Source organism: Equus caballus, chromosome 18 (genome assembly GCF_041296265.1).
Source record: "Equus caballus isolate H_3958 breed thoroughbred chromosome 18, TB-T2T, whole genome shotgun sequence".
NCBI classification, from domain to species: Eukaryota; Metazoa; Chordata; class Mammalia; order Perissodactyla; family Equidae; genus Equus; species Equus caballus.
Genome location: NC_091701.1, coordinates 50,123,501 through 50,137,191, shown reverse-complemented (window position 1 = coordinate 50,137,191; position 13,691 = coordinate 50,123,501). Strand labels below are relative to the sequence as shown.

General features: G+C 33.0%; 1 protein-coding gene across 9 annotated transcripts in view; it reads right to left on the bottom strand.

The window, feature by feature from the left end:
* UBR3 (ubiquitin protein ligase E3 component n-recognin 3) overlaps positions 1-13,691 on the bottom strand; it is a 222,596-nt gene that overhangs the window by 171,071 nt on the left and 37,834 nt on the right. For 6 of the 9 annotated variants that reach the window (XM_023623102.2, XM_023623103.2, XM_023623105.2 and 3 more), the window contains exons 2-5: positions 12,584-12,723; positions 9,671-9,829; positions 7,308-7,451; positions 6,690-6,739 (exon numbers count right to left, since the gene is read on the bottom strand). In XM_023623102.2, the coding sequence (XP_023478870.1) occupies positions 6,690-6,739; positions 7,308-7,451; positions 9,671-9,829; positions 12,584-12,723 (493 nt within the window). Of the gene's footprint in view, positions 1-6,689; positions 6,740-7,307; positions 7,452-8,709; positions 8,844-9,670; positions 9,830-12,583; positions 12,724-13,691 lie in introns of those variants that run through there. The other 3 variants (XM_070241187.1, XM_023623108.2, XM_070241189.1) reach the window with 2 other exon arrangements.

Below are 13,691 nucleotides of genomic sequence, written 5' to 3'. Positions count from 1 at the left end.
AATGTCATGTGTATAAATAGCACTGGTGAGTACCTAATGTTCTGTTAGTCTAGGGACAGTGGGGACAAATAGCTGACACTTGCATGAAAAAAATTACACTGTAATACGTATGCTCATTCAAACAAAACTCTGTAGAAATAGAAAGAAACCTTGCTGCTATTATAGTTTCAAATCTGTTTCTTTGTTTTTAAAATGAAATGGTAGGATTAGATTACCTCTAGGGTCTCTTGCAATTATAAATTCTAACTTACAACATTTTTTCAATTGGTATAATTCCCTCTCCATAGTAGTAATTGAGATGTCACTGCCCTCTTCTCATCCTGTCTTCCTTTTTATATGATTTGTTAAATTACAAGAATGAAATCACAAAAAGGGTTTGCTCAATAATCCTATGGGCCTGTAGGGTACGGGTGTAGAAATTCCAATTCTTAAGCCATATACAGCTCTCCATTAAATTTCAAACATAAATCCTAAGAGTTAATATGTCATTTGTACTACAGTTGCAAAAAATAAAAATGCAATATGGCTTTAAAAGCCTTAATGAAATTTGAAATGGCATAAAATAAGTATTTGCTCAAGAACGTCTGTATCTGGGTTCTCTTCTTCTATCATACTCTTTCCATCTATCTTATTCCTTCATCTACTTTCTCCTTTATCTATTGCACCCTTTATTAAATTATTGCTCACATTCTTAAAGATATTTTATTTTTCCTTTGTGGGGACTGGAATTGGCCACCCCAAGATATGTCTCTTTGGCATGAGGATTGTTTGAGATTGATTGCTTTTGATAAACTGGGACAGGGAAGGAGGCTCTGAGGAGTGGAACTTGCTTGCTCTTTGTTAGGAGACATTTACATTTGTAAGGTAAATCTCTATCTGTAAAAGCTGCCTCCCTCTCTGTACCAGGAAGAAGAAAGGAGATGACCTTCTCTCTAGAAACTCTTAATCAATGCCAAAGGCAAGGACTTAAATCTGCATTTTATTGTGCTTGTCTGGTAACCTCCTGTAACTGACTTCCCTCCCCCTCCCAACGTTGGCATTTAAGGATTAAGCATCTTTCCTTAGGCTAGGAACTGATTGCTGCGCTCACCTGTGACCGCCCAGCTCAAGACAATAGACTTGCCTCCTGCTGCGCCCACCGAGACAGCAGACCACTACCTGCTGTGTCCATCAAGCACTGTGCCGACAGGGCAATCTTGTGACTATTGTGGGAGGGACATTTCAATCATATGTGAAATATCCTGTTTGGGGGTATATAACCACTCTGTGCACCCCACTTCCATGGCCCCGGGCCATGGTCCTCACAAAGCTTTGTTTAATTTTCTCTTGCTATTGTGTCTCATGTGAATTTAATTCATTCTCCGGCCAGAAGAACCCCCATTAGGTAGAGGAAAAGTCTTCCTCCCCTACACCTTTTTCTCCCCAAAGCTCCCGGGTACATAGTTGTGTATTTTTAGTGGTGGCTCCTTCCAGTTGTAGCAGGTGAGATGCCGCCTCAGCACGGCCTGACAAGTGGTGCCACATCCGCACCCAGGATTCGAACTGGCGGAACCCTGGGCCGCCGAAGCAGAGCACACAAACTTAACCACTCTGCCATGGGGCCAGCCCCTATTTCTTGCACTTTTAATCATTTTAAGTAATATAGGTAAAAAATGCTTTGATAAGAATAAAAACACAATACAAATTTAAAATATTAATGTCGTTAGTTTTAAGTGGGTAGAAATTCTTATATTGTCTCTCTAAATAAATCACACTAAAACTCAGTTAACTTGCTTCTTATTTACAATGCATAGCCCCAAACAGAATTTTTTTTCCATGTAGGTCATTGGTCCTAATAAAATAATATTTCCCATTAAGAAATAAAAGCAGAATAAAATAGAAAACTCCAAGAAGAGACTAGCAGAAGTTACAATAATTTTATAATTTCATTATTAATTAAATTAAAAAAGTATATTTTGTTCCTTAAGCAGCAATGAATGCTAGTAAAATTTTAATGTATTTTCTTTTGCTTTACAAAGGTAAAGATCAGCTTTTTAAAAAATATCTTATAATCTTAAATATAAGCTTTCATTCTTTTGTTTACAATAACTATTATACTTAAGGAAAATTTTAGTTTTAATTAAAACCCTACAATAGACATTTCTGGCTACAGTGGTATCTCATTATCATGTTATAGCTTTCCCCAACAGACAAGTACCATTGAAATAGATGGAAAAATATATCATCAATTGTTGGTATTTTATTTAGCAATAAGTACTAGTCATTATTGGATATTAAGAGAACCCAGGGAAAAGAATAACTAATGTCACATCCTGGTTGTGGAAGTTTTAAAACCTGTTTACAAATTCTTTGACATTCCTCCCATTGAGAGGTAGAATCTATGTCCCCTCCTATTGAATCCGGGCCCATCTTAGCAATTCACTTACAATAGGATACAGTGGAAGCGACACTATGTAACTTCCAAGGCTAACTCAGAAAAGGCTCTAAAGCTTCTGCTCTTGGGTTGCTCATCCTGGGAACAGCCAGTAAGTATGTAAGAAGTCCAACAACTTGAGACCACCACCCTGGAGAAGCCGCATGTAGGCACTCTGGTCAACAGCCAGCTGAGCTCCCTGTGGACAGTCAGCATCAACTGCCAGCCCTGTCAGTGAGCCATCTTATATCTCCATCTCAGCCAAGACTTCAGATGACTGCAGTTGCAGCCAACAACTAACTGGAATTGCATGAGATAACTCCAGTGAGAACTGCCCAGTTGTCCTTCCCAAATTCCTGAGTCATAAAATTGTAAGTTTAAAAAATGGTAATTTTAAGCTACAATGTTTACGACAAATCTGCTGCACAGCAATAGTAATAAGAACAGTGGCTTCCACTTTACAGAAAGAACTCTAGACCAAGAGGAGACCTAGTATCCATTTCCAACTCCACCACTAACTAGATGAAATTCACTAGCCTGAGTGAATCACTTAAGTCTGGAATTCAGCTTCCTCATTTATTAAGAAAGTTAGGCAAGATGAACTTCAAAGTCTCTTTTAACTCTAGCATTTTTAACTTTCATAATCTTCAAATTGATTCTTCCTAATTCTTATTTTTATTTTTGTTACATTACCTGACTTTCCTAACTCAAGATTTGACTTGGTAATATATAAATCAATAAAATGTAAATAAATACATTTCTGTATAAAAAATTATGATGACAAACTTAGAAAATTTCCTGACTTTATCACTAAAACCCTTCTATGACTGGCCCTGGGAAATAGTCTTATCTTTGTGCTTTTCCACACTTATAATCAGAAAGAAATATAATCCATTAAAATTTAAGATATGCATACCCTGTGACCTAGAAATTCCACATCTTAGAAAATTATTTGCATATCTGCACAAGAAATGTAAGCACTGCATCTTGCAATAAAAAACTGGAAAATAAGGAAATTATTGGATAAACTGTAGTTTGGAAAAGAGTACTGAGAAAGATGGATTTGTATTTACAATACAAAGTAAATAAAAGGACAAAAAATAGTATAACATTTTTTATTTACTCATACACACACACAGATTACATAGAAAAAGGTCTGTCAAGAACATCCAAACTACTAACTGCAGTTACCCAGAGGAGGGGCTAGTATTAGAAAGGGCAGAGAGGAGACTGATTTTATCCGAATTATCTGGCAAAACAACTACAAAGTACTCAAGCGTTACTTAGGTAATCTTCTAATTAAATTTCTAAAGATGAACTTCATTACTTTTAAAGCACACGTTAGTAAACCATTTCCTCTGGAAAGATGAGCAGAAATGTCTATAATATGACCCACAACAGCTCAAAATTTCAAATAGTTGAATCTCTTCTACACATAAAGCACTAGGACAGAAAACATTTATCAAGAGCCTAATTTGTGTCTGGTCCATGATAGGTACTTTATGTGTTATCCCATTTAATCCTAACATTAGAATTATCTCCCTTTTCTCATGAAGAAATTGATGTTCAGAACTTAACCAGGGAAAAACCATAGTGATGTTATGAGGCAAGATTCAAACTTAGGTCTGCCTATCTAAAGCTCAAATTTCTCTTACAGAAAAACTAAAGTAGATATTCCCTCAATTCACTTCCAGCTAAACAACTCTACCTCAAATTCTTAAGCCTTCAAATGCCCAAATGATCCCATCTTTATCCCAATTCAACAATATGACAAATAATAAATTATAAAAAGTACTTTTAAATAGACTAAAAGTTTAATTATAAAATATGATTTAAGATTAAGCTACTTTTAAACATATAAGATAATTATACATCACATGCTCCAGAAGTAACTCTTCTCAGCTACTATCACAAAAATAGTGTATTATGAGGATAGGGGCTGAAACGAAGTATTTTAAAGTCACCATCAAAAAGTATTTACTATGATTTTCACACTGGGACATAACCATAATTAAGGAACAAATGATTATACAAAACATATTACATACAGAAGCTGCCAAAACAAAGAATCCAAAAGGAATGAACAGAAAGAAGAGCAAAGAGGACCTAAGAAGGGCAGACTAGAACCAACGGTAATAAACAAAGAAAGGCCATATTTCAAATCCTCTGTTATCCCCCAAGAAATTACTCCTAGAGCAAATTCAAAGCACCCTTCACCACTCATACAGACAAAAGAGTCTCCTTCTTAGCAGCCTACCATAAAATACAGCATTATTGCAATGCAGTTATGTATAATTAAAGTTTCCACTAACAATTTAAAAGCTAATCTGGAGAACTCAGGCCAAGACAAAAATGACTGTGACTTCTTTCCTAGACAGAGGAGAAAGTATCCACGTTGAAGATCAGCTTTCTACATGCCCAGAAATCAAATTCAATTCATCAAAATAAAGTAGAACTGTTGGCAAGGCTTTTGGTTGTATAATGCCAGGTACACCAAAATAATATGAAGGTTTTAATCTGCCATATAAATACAAACAAACATAAACCTATAGACTTTTATGGTTCTAGATCACATCAGGATGTTTAGGTTATTTTTAATAAAGTGTTCTGTAACATCACTAAACCATTTCAGTATGTAATAGTTTTCAAAAGCTTCTACTGACAATAGACACAGGCTCCTTTCCTGCCTGGCCGGCTTTAGCCAAGAAAGTGCCCATGAATCCATTCATATTCAACTCCCAGGATTCCCAGATCTCAGCCTTTGAGAGGCCATTCACCTCTCCACAAAATGCCCTTAAACAAAGCAGAATAAGCAGCTTAAAACCACATGTCTACTACCTAATCACTTCCTTCTTTAACATATGAAGAACTAGCATTCTCACCCCCATCACTCCCCTCCCCTAGCTTCAAAATGAAATTATTACTGTTTTAGTTGAAATAATGTTTATATATTTTTGAAAGTGTATTTTAAATATCAGCAAGTTTTCCCCATTTGTCATTATAGCAACATTGTTCTTATTAGTAACACTTTAAAGCTAAAAAGAAAAAAAGAAAAAATTATAGCTAACCATTTATACCAATTTTTTACATGATTTTATTTTAATTTATTTAACAAATACACATATAGTGTTCAGACTACAGCAGACACTACTGCTCTAAGTGCTTACATATACTAACTCATTGAATACTCATAATAACCCCAGGCAATAAGTACTATTATTACTTCCATTTTACAGGTGAGGGAATGTAGGCATGGAGAAGTTAAAGACACTTGCCCAACGTCACACTACTAATTGGTACAGGAGTCAGATTCAAAGGCAGACATTCTAATTCCAGAGTCAAACTCCTACGCAGCATACTAAACTGCCTCTCTAATTTGTTGAAACTTTTTAAAACTGTTTGTCCAAAATGAGACTGCAAAATGCTGCATTTTGTGGGAGCCTGTTTAGGGCAGACAACAGTACTACAAAGTTTAAATTATAAGGCGTAAGTCATTTATAAGACTCCCATAACCAGAAATCATGTTTTCAAAAGGAAAATATTTGGCTTAGTTCATATGATATTATCAAATCAAAATGGGTTTTCAAAGAAAAAAATGTGTATGTTTAAATGTAACACAACTTAGTTTTTAAAATTTCAATCATTAAATGCATAATTTGATAAAATATGAAATTTAAATGTTATAAGACTATCAAGATTATAAATGAATATATGTAAAAAAGCAATTGTCTCTTATAAACTGTATACTAATAAAATACAGGCATGTTATAAAGGATTTATTAGAAATATTTATTATTAATAAACACTATAAAAATTGACATTTCAAATTGACAGCCTATTTACCAGTACATTGTTTTTAATAATCCTTAACATATAAGATGTAACTTTATTATGAGATTAGAAAAGCAATTACATTTCATATTCTTTTAATAAATTATTCTAAACTTAGCTAATTTTTAAAAAACAATTTCATTATACATATTTGTACAATAATTTCGATAAATTTGGGAATATCTTCCTAGAAGAAATCTCTCTCTATCTCCCCTTTCTAAACTGTGAAAGGAGAAATGAATTATAAACAAGAAGGAAAAATCTAGTTGTAGTCCTTGTTCTGTCACTAAGTAACTACATGATCTTAACTAAGTTATTCCATTCTGGGCTTCAGTGTCCTTGTCTACAAAACAAAGAATTTAAACTAGATAATATCCACAAATCTGTATAGTTCTAAAACTTTTAAAATTCTATTTTTAAAAAAGTTTTAAATTTTAAATCTCACCTCATCTGAAGAATCTAGTTGTCCCAATGTTCCTGTTGCACCTGCAAAACCTTTGGGAAGGAAAAAAAAGTTGCCCTTGACAGTTGTTACATATTGCTTCACTTAAAAATTATTTTGAGGCATAACAATACCAAAAAGCTAAGTTTTGTTAAGACACTTCATTCTAACAATTATCTTGCCAGAGTTCAACATTTATCTTTAATAAATTTGGGGCTAATAAGTTTATTCTTCAACAGGAAATCTCCAGTGAAAATCATATTTAATAATCACAAATGGTGTCTCAGAAGGATCTCTTTCTTTTTAGTTTTAAACCATGGTTAACTAAAATACTGAGCTACTCAAGTTTTGGCCTCCTCTTAAACAGTAACTGCGACATTATTCTGAGTGAGCTGAGTGAGTACCAGAACCTTCAATAAAATAACCAAATTCCGTTTAAGAAAAATGCATTCTCTTCTTTGGCCAATCTATTCTTTCTTGCTTCCAATTTTTACTACTTTTACTACTTTCCTTACAAATAAGGACACACTATTTACATTTCTTCAATAATGTGTAAGGTTTGAGGGGTTTTTTTTTAAGTCAGAAAAGTTACCATTGTTCAAAGTAAATATTTAGACAAACCTTGAACTGCCAGAGTGCTAGTGCCAGCAGATGGCTCCTGTATACCATACACGAGTTTATCCTCAGGATATGTAAGTCCAGAGCTCTTCAAAGCTATAAGATACTTTTCGTGACTTTTCTTTGCACAAGCATTTTCTCCAAGACCTAATGTTTAAAACAAACTTAAAATCAGAAAAAAATATTCCATTCAAAATAAAGTACAGCCATCTCAGTAACTAACATGTACATATATAAAATAGGTGAATATTCTAATGGAGGGGGAACCCTAAAAAGAATAATATATAATAGCTTCAGAAAACATTTTTGTGCTCAGGTTTGGCATTAACAATCCCAGAATACACAGCATGTTTATAACGAATAATGAAATCTACTAAATAATTGAGCATCTTAAATGTGCCAGAGATTATAGGCAAGGCACTGGAGGTGGAAACATTAATAAGTCATGATTCCTGCCTGAAAGGAACTTGAAAATTAGTGGTAGAGAAAGGCAGATAATATGGCAAATGACAATTACATAGCAGACTTCACCATTTGGTTTGACAATCTGTGCTCTCGTTAACACCGTGTAGCCAGACTTACCTAAAGCAGAATACTTAGGAAAGACTTTCTGGAGAAGACAATGCCTGAGTGTAATTTTCAAATATTATAACTGAGATTACTCAATTCCTATTTTACCAAACTTGTTTTAATCACAATTAAGGAATTACGCTTTTAATTCTACAGAAGTAGCAATGAAAACTAATTTATTCCAAAAAACATTCCCAGAATTAAACAATCCTAGAACTATCACTTTAGAATTCAGCTTAATTATTGCCAATTTTTTTGTTTTTGTTTTTTAATATATTATGGAGGATGGAATAACAGTAATAGAAAAACATTGATACCTGAGAGGTCCTTTAAAAGAAAAAATTATTTTCTGTCTGAAAGCCAAATTATCACAGCATTTGCCACCTCTTAGGCAGATTATATACCTTTAATTAAGGTCTCAATCTCCTCATTATAAATATATAAATGAGTTTCTTTAGTATTTGCTGAGCTTTTCTGTATTTCTTCCCTTTGCTAGCCTCAATAACTGCAATAGAACAGTTTTGTTCTGTTTTTTAAATCTCTGTCAAAACTCTGTCTGGACTGGTATAAAAAAAAAAAACACCAACACAAATTAAACAGATATGAATATATCCATCCTTCAATTCAAGTCCAATATTAAAAACAACCACAATTAGTCTATAAATAAAGAACCTCTAAGGTCCTATATTAGAAATGACTAAATGTCTCCTGAATAATAAAAGCCATGGATTTATCTCAATAACAATAAATGAAATTTTTGTAATACTTTTTAATTAACAAAATGTATTTCATCAACCCCTCACAACAAGCCTAAGAAAACAGAATGTATAATCACCATTTTTATAACTGAAGAAACTGAAGCTTGCAAACATAATACAGCTAACCAGTGAGTAAGCATGCAGCGACTAGAAGTGAAGACAAACTACAAATTTTAAACTTTGAATCAAAACCTACTGTGACCTCCATCACTAAAAGTTAGGTAAGGATTTCTGTTGCTTTGGTTTTTTGTTTTTTTTTTTTTAAGATTTTATTTTTCCTTTTTCTCTCCAAAGCCCCTTGGTACATAGTTGTATATTTTTAGTTGTGGGTCCTTCTAGTTGTGGCATGTGGCATGCCACCTCAGTATGGCTTGATGAGCAGCGCCATGTCCATGCCCAGGATTCGAACCAGCAAAAGCCTGGGCCGCCGAAGCAGAGTGCGCGAACTTCACCACTCGACCATGGGGCCGGCCCCTGTTGCTTTGTTTTTTAATTTCAAGAACTAAGAATTAAAAAGAATTGTAGAAATAAAAGAAGACAATTACCACAAATCATTTATTATACTATAAATTTGAGCTAAACTAAAGGTGTAAAAGCTAAAATTTTATGTAACAGTATATCATGAACAAACCCTCAACAATTCCAAGTTTTATAACTTAAACTTTATATTATTATAAATCCTAGGCCATACAAGCCCAAACATATAGAACACCAAAAATGAAGACATAGACGTGCTGGCTGTTATTGTTTGGAGAAGGGAAGGTGAAGTATAATTATGAATAAGTCACACCAACAGTTAGGAGATGTGAGTTCTAAGCCCAATTCAAAAATAAGTTAGTAGTGAGGTCTTGAACAGGTCACTTAATTTTTCTGGGCTCAGTTGCCTCATCCATAAAATAAGAAGTACTCTTAATAACTTCCAGCTTTAGCATCCTATGAAAAAATCTACATTTGACTTTTAAGTTCTAAAATACACAACTTATGATTATAGTAATATAAGTAAATTTTAACTTTCTTCTTTTCTAACATTTTACTTACCAGAAGTCAGATCTTTGTAGTTTTGTTGGTTTGTCAAAACCTGAGTAAGAACAGACCTCATTGCTCCTCCCATTTTAGTTAGATCTTCTAAAAAGGAAATTTGAGGTTCCAAAAGCTGAAGGACTTTGTTAAGGTCTTTTTCTGATGGTACATCAGCTGCTAAAAAAACATATAATTAACTTTCTTTAAAACATTTTGCTAAGAATAACAATATTTTATTATTTTAAAATTATAATGACTTAGATAACAGTATTTCATAATCAGAAAAGTTAACATAAGAACTCTGTTTAGAAAGTAAAGGTATCTCCCCAGCATGCAGCCTAGGGCAGACCTGCTCAGGAACTCAGTCCACTGAGAAAAGGCTGATGGGGCAAAGAGATGACTTCATAAGGTATGAATCATTTAATTTGTGTAAGGAGAATTCAGTTTGAGGGTCCTATCCTTCCAGATATAGAAACATAATCATAAGAGCATTTCAAAATTAGTGTTTAAGAAAAAGTTAAGATCATTCTCTAAAATAAAACAAGACAGAACTCAAATATATTGAGAGTATTGTGAGAATATTAGGACAAATTAAGTCAGCTCTAAATTTAACCCTGTGTAGCAAATAGCCCATCCTCTATTATATTCCAAAAATACAGACTCATGTTAGCTGAAGATCAAAGCAACTAAAATGAAAAATAACTGTTTGCATAAACAAAAATGTTTTTACTAAAACAATTTAAAAATAGCAGGCAAGATATGCCTAGTAGAGCTGGAGGGAAAGAGAAGAAATTTGGACAGCAACTGAAAGAGAATATTTAAGAGGAAAAGAAAAAGATGTTTTAGAGAAACTGAAGTCTAAAGGTAAGAAGTGAATAGAGAGATTTACAGCTTAACCATACTGGTTAAAAGAAGAATGCATATAAGGGAGTTAACAGTGAGCCTGTGTGTCCAGGAAAGAGGACTTCAATTTCACTCAACATTTATTCAGCATCTACTACATGATTGGCACTGAGACACAAAGCTAAGACAGACATAGTTCCTACCCACAAGGAACTCACAACGTAGTTCAAAGATAATCTGTGAATGAAATTCCATATAACTCTGAGTCCTGGGACCAATACCAAAAAACTATACTTTCTCAGTAGAAAGCTAACAGTGTATATTATTCATCTCTATATTCTCCCCAATGACTTACGTAGTAACATAATAAGTATTTAATTAATATTTGTTCTTGGTTTCCAAGTGCTCTGACCCGGGTCTGAGGATTGTAGGGTGAAATGAGAAATGGAAATCAAGGCAACTGTCAAACCACTCAAGGCAAACTGAGCTTCCATTACCTCCGATTAGATGGTTTCAAGTTCTTTCTTTAATTTTAAACAGTGATCGCTAGACAAATGCAGCAATTTTTTTTTTTTTTTTTTTTTGCACAGACAGAAGAAATTAATGCTGAGCACAAGTGGTAATATAGAGAGGAAAAATTCATGAACTTAAAGTTCATGAAGTTTATCTTAAGACAAAAAGTGTTTCCATTCATTCCTTTATGTTTTCAGATAATGGTAACAGATAATTATCAAAGATATGTACCTATGTCGTCTACCTTTTATAACTGTTACTAAATGTCACCAAAGGAAAAAATGGATAAAATACTCTTTTGTGCAAATTACTCTTTGATTAAACTAATGGTCAGTTTCAAGCTTCTCATAATAAATGATTTCTACCTATCACTTTTCTAACACAGGACACTTGTAATACAAAATGTAAATTCCCAAAAAGTCTGTTAACTACTATATGAGAAATAATACCAAAGGCACATTCAATAACCCAGCTGGTCTCTGCTTCCTTCGTATTTTGGGATGAGTATTTTGGGACTAAATCAAAATAATATTTCTTTTTGTATTTTAAGACATATACTCTGAAAAGAGTAGAAGTACTTAATAAAGGATTGTATATTTTGCTTGAAATGTAGAAATAAGGAAGTATAGCGCCATTGCTCACAATGAAGATAATATGAAAGTTTTAAAAATGAAGAAGATGCTGTATAATATTTCCTCACACTTTAAGGATTAGAGATATAAGATAAAAACATGTGTCATAGTTTCAAATTGGATTTAGGATTATTTATAGTATTAAATAATTTAAAACCTCCAAAAGTAATACTAAATGCAGTCCCTTATATGATAAAAATGGAAGTATTCTTAGAAAAGTAAAAGACATCATAAAAAGTTAATAAATTTGTTTCATACCACTAATTGATATTTATAATTCACAATGTCAGACTGAGAACTTTAATAGATATCTAAATCCAAATATTAAACAAAATTATATTAATCAACATTGTGACTAAATCTTAAAAGCTAAGAATAATATCTGTAATTTGCATGTTTCTTTTCTCTTTTCAATACCAACAAAATGCTTACACCCATACATTCTACCAGTAACATGAGAGTAAGCAATCTGACCTTCTAATAAATTATTGTATATGGAAGGGAATAAAAATATACAGAGACCTCTACCCAAAAAAAAGGAGAGAGAGATGGGTGAAATAGTAGTTTATCTTCTAAAAATCTAAGTTAAATGTAAATATTTCCAGGACTTCTTAATTCTGCTCTATCATAATATAATTGCAAATAAAATCACTTTCACTCTATCAAATGATTATTTCCTCATCTGCAAAAGGCCAAGTAAGTTTGATCAAAAACATGTGAGTCGAGGGGAAGAGCGTGCCAAACTGTGCCTACTGCAAGGTATCTATGAGATTATATAAGTGATACTTAGTGTGTTTTTATTTACTCTCTGTATTTTATAGTCATCTCATAAAAAATGTTAAGCAAAAAAATGGTATCTGAAAAAATACACCTCATTATTAATGCTAAACTTTGTTAACTGGGAACTTAAAAAGATTACTAACAAAGAGTGGATTAAACATACCTGGTTCATTATAGCCTTCTCTTAAGTACTGAATAAGACAAAAAATAAATCTTGGAAGAACAAATTCAGACATCATCAGTAAGTCTTTGGGGACACAGGGAATATTTGAACTTGATTTAATTTGATGCCTTTTGCAAAACCTGTAACATGAAAAAGAAAAAAAATTAACAGTGATGTCTAATCTGCCAAGAATATATTACTTTTATTTACAATATCCATAAACAGAATGCAGGCCAATATCAAAGCCAGTGTATTACTCTTTTATGATTTTTAAGGCACCATGTTAAAAGAATATAGCTTTAATCAGTCTTTAAATCAAAAATGGTGCTGAGGGAGATTTCTTCCTAACCAAAGACAATTCTAGTTAGGTTCCAACTAGAACACAAAAAGAAAATTTCATTACAGTATTTATATTTTTTACCTACAATTTATTGCTTTCAAGTACTACTTTATTACTTCCACCCTCTGTAAATCATTAAGTACAAATTGATCATTTCCCCAGAATTTGCATTTTCCATTCCTTAACTCAACTATTTCTAATTTATTGCATTAATGGATAAGTGATATAAATAACTGAAGTTTATTTGAAAAGTGTATACACTTAAGTATATACATTCCTTCTAATTTTGTCTATACTTATTTTAAAGTATGATTGGTATCAATCATACTGAGCAAAAATGAAGTCAACTATTCTATATTCACAATCCAAACAATGACAAATAAGATATTTTGTGACCAAACACAAAATAACGATATTAAACATACAAAATGCCTAGAAATAAACTTATTGGGAAGTGTGCAGAAACTATTTTAGCTGAAAAACATAAAAAATCTGAATAGAGGGGCCGGCCCCATAGCCGAGTGATTAGGTTCGCGTGCTCTGCTTCAGTGGTCCAGGGTTTTGCCAGTTCGGATCCTGGGCGTGGGCACGGCACCGCTCATCAAGCCACGCTGAGGTGGCGTCCCACATGCCACAACTAGAAGAACCCACAACTAAAAATACACAACTATGTACCTGGGGGCTTTGGAGAGAAAAACGAAAAATGAAATCTTAAAAAAAAAAAAATCTGAATAAAGAAAAACTACATTCCCAAATGTAAAAACCAAT